The sequence below is a fragment of the Arachis ipaensis genome, chromosome B09 (genome assembly GCF_000816755.2).
Source record: "Arachis ipaensis cultivar K30076 chromosome B09, Araip1.1, whole genome shotgun sequence".
Taxonomy (NCBI): Eukaryota; Viridiplantae; Streptophyta; class Magnoliopsida; order Fabales; family Fabaceae; genus Arachis; species Arachis ipaensis.
Window position 1 is genome coordinate 130,743,091 of NC_029793.2, and position 1,355 is coordinate 130,744,445.

The following is a 1,355-nucleotide window of genomic DNA, read 5'->3' on the forward strand; positions in this document are numbered from 1 at the left end:
AAAATTTCGATTTGTTAATTTTGTTAGAAACCCATTGTAGTGGTGAACAGGCCCAAAAGGTGATTAAAAGCTTTGGTTTTAGTCATAGCCATGTTGAGGAAGCAAGAGGATTTAGTGGAGGTATATGGTTGCTGTGGAGAAATCCTGACCTAACGATTGAAGTTATAATGTCAACACCTCAATTCGTGCATTGCAGAGTTGTTCACGATAACAAGAGTTGGATTATGTCAGCAATATATGATAACCCGTAACTGAATGCAAGAGAGGAGCTATGGAGAAAATTGACAAGAATAGCAACGAGTATGAATGAGGATTGGCTGCTTCTAGGAGACTTCAATGAAATTGCTTGTCCATCAGAGAAGAAAGGAGGGGGACGAACTGACACCCAGGCGTGCCGAAAATTTGCAAACTGGATCAACAACTGTTCCCTAATATACTTGGGACATGTAGGGACTAAGTATACCTGGAGGGGCCCTAAGTGGGAAGGGCAAGAAAGAGTATTCAAGAGACCTGATCGTGCACTAGCTAATGCTCCTTGGAGAACTAGCTACCCTGAAGCAAGAGTTGACGTACTTACAAGAATTCAGTCTGACCACCATCCCATTATGGTTTCTCTGGAACCTCCCAATAGTAGAACTAGTAATAGACCATTTAGATATGAGGCCATGTGGAGGCTACATCCAGAATTCCCAGAGTTCATACAAGAAAGATAGGGAAATAAGGCAAATTTACTTGAAGTCTTGGAATCTCTCAAGGATGATCTCAAGGTGTGGAATAGAGAGGTTTTTGGCCATGTAAGAAGACGAAAATATAGAATTATGAATAGAATTGGAGGGATACAAAGAGCTAGTGACTATGGTCGCAATCCCTTCTTGGAGGAGCTGGAAAAGGAGTTAACCACGGAGTTAGAGGATATCCTTGATAGAGAAGAAACTCTATGGAGACAAAAATCGAGAGATGATTGGGTGGTAAAAAGTGACAGAAATACACGCTATTTCTATACTAAAACAATTATTAGACGGAGAAGAAATAGGATCTTGAAGTTAAGAAAACAGAATGGAGAGTGGATAGAGGAACCAGGTGAATTAGTGGAACATGCCGTTAATTTCTTCAAAGATTTGTACTCAGAGGAGAACCATAACCTTCCCCCTCTTCATACCAATACCTTGTACCCTGCTCTTGATGAGGACATTGGCAAGACGCTAAGCTGCACCCCACACACTGAAGAAATCAAAAGAGCTATCTTTGACATAGGGTCATGGAAAGCACCGGGAGCAGATGGGTTTCCAGCCTTATTCTTCAAGGAAAATTGGAACATTATTCAGAAGGATGTCATTGAACATGTCAAGTTTGTT

General features: G+C 41.1%; 1 protein-coding gene across 1 annotated transcript; it reads left to right on the forward strand.

The window, feature by feature from the left end:
* LOC107616488 lies at positions 303-713 on the forward strand. The gene has a single exon (XM_016318440.1). The coding sequence runs from the start codon at positions 303-305 to the stop codon at positions 711-713; it is 411 nt and encodes a 136-aa protein (XP_016173926.1).

What these genes read in the sequence shown, in the direction of transcription:
- LOC107616488 (XM_016318440.1), top strand. Translation starts at nt 303, where the DNA reads ATGAATGAGGATTGGCTGCTTCTAGGAGACTTCAATGAAATTGCTTGT.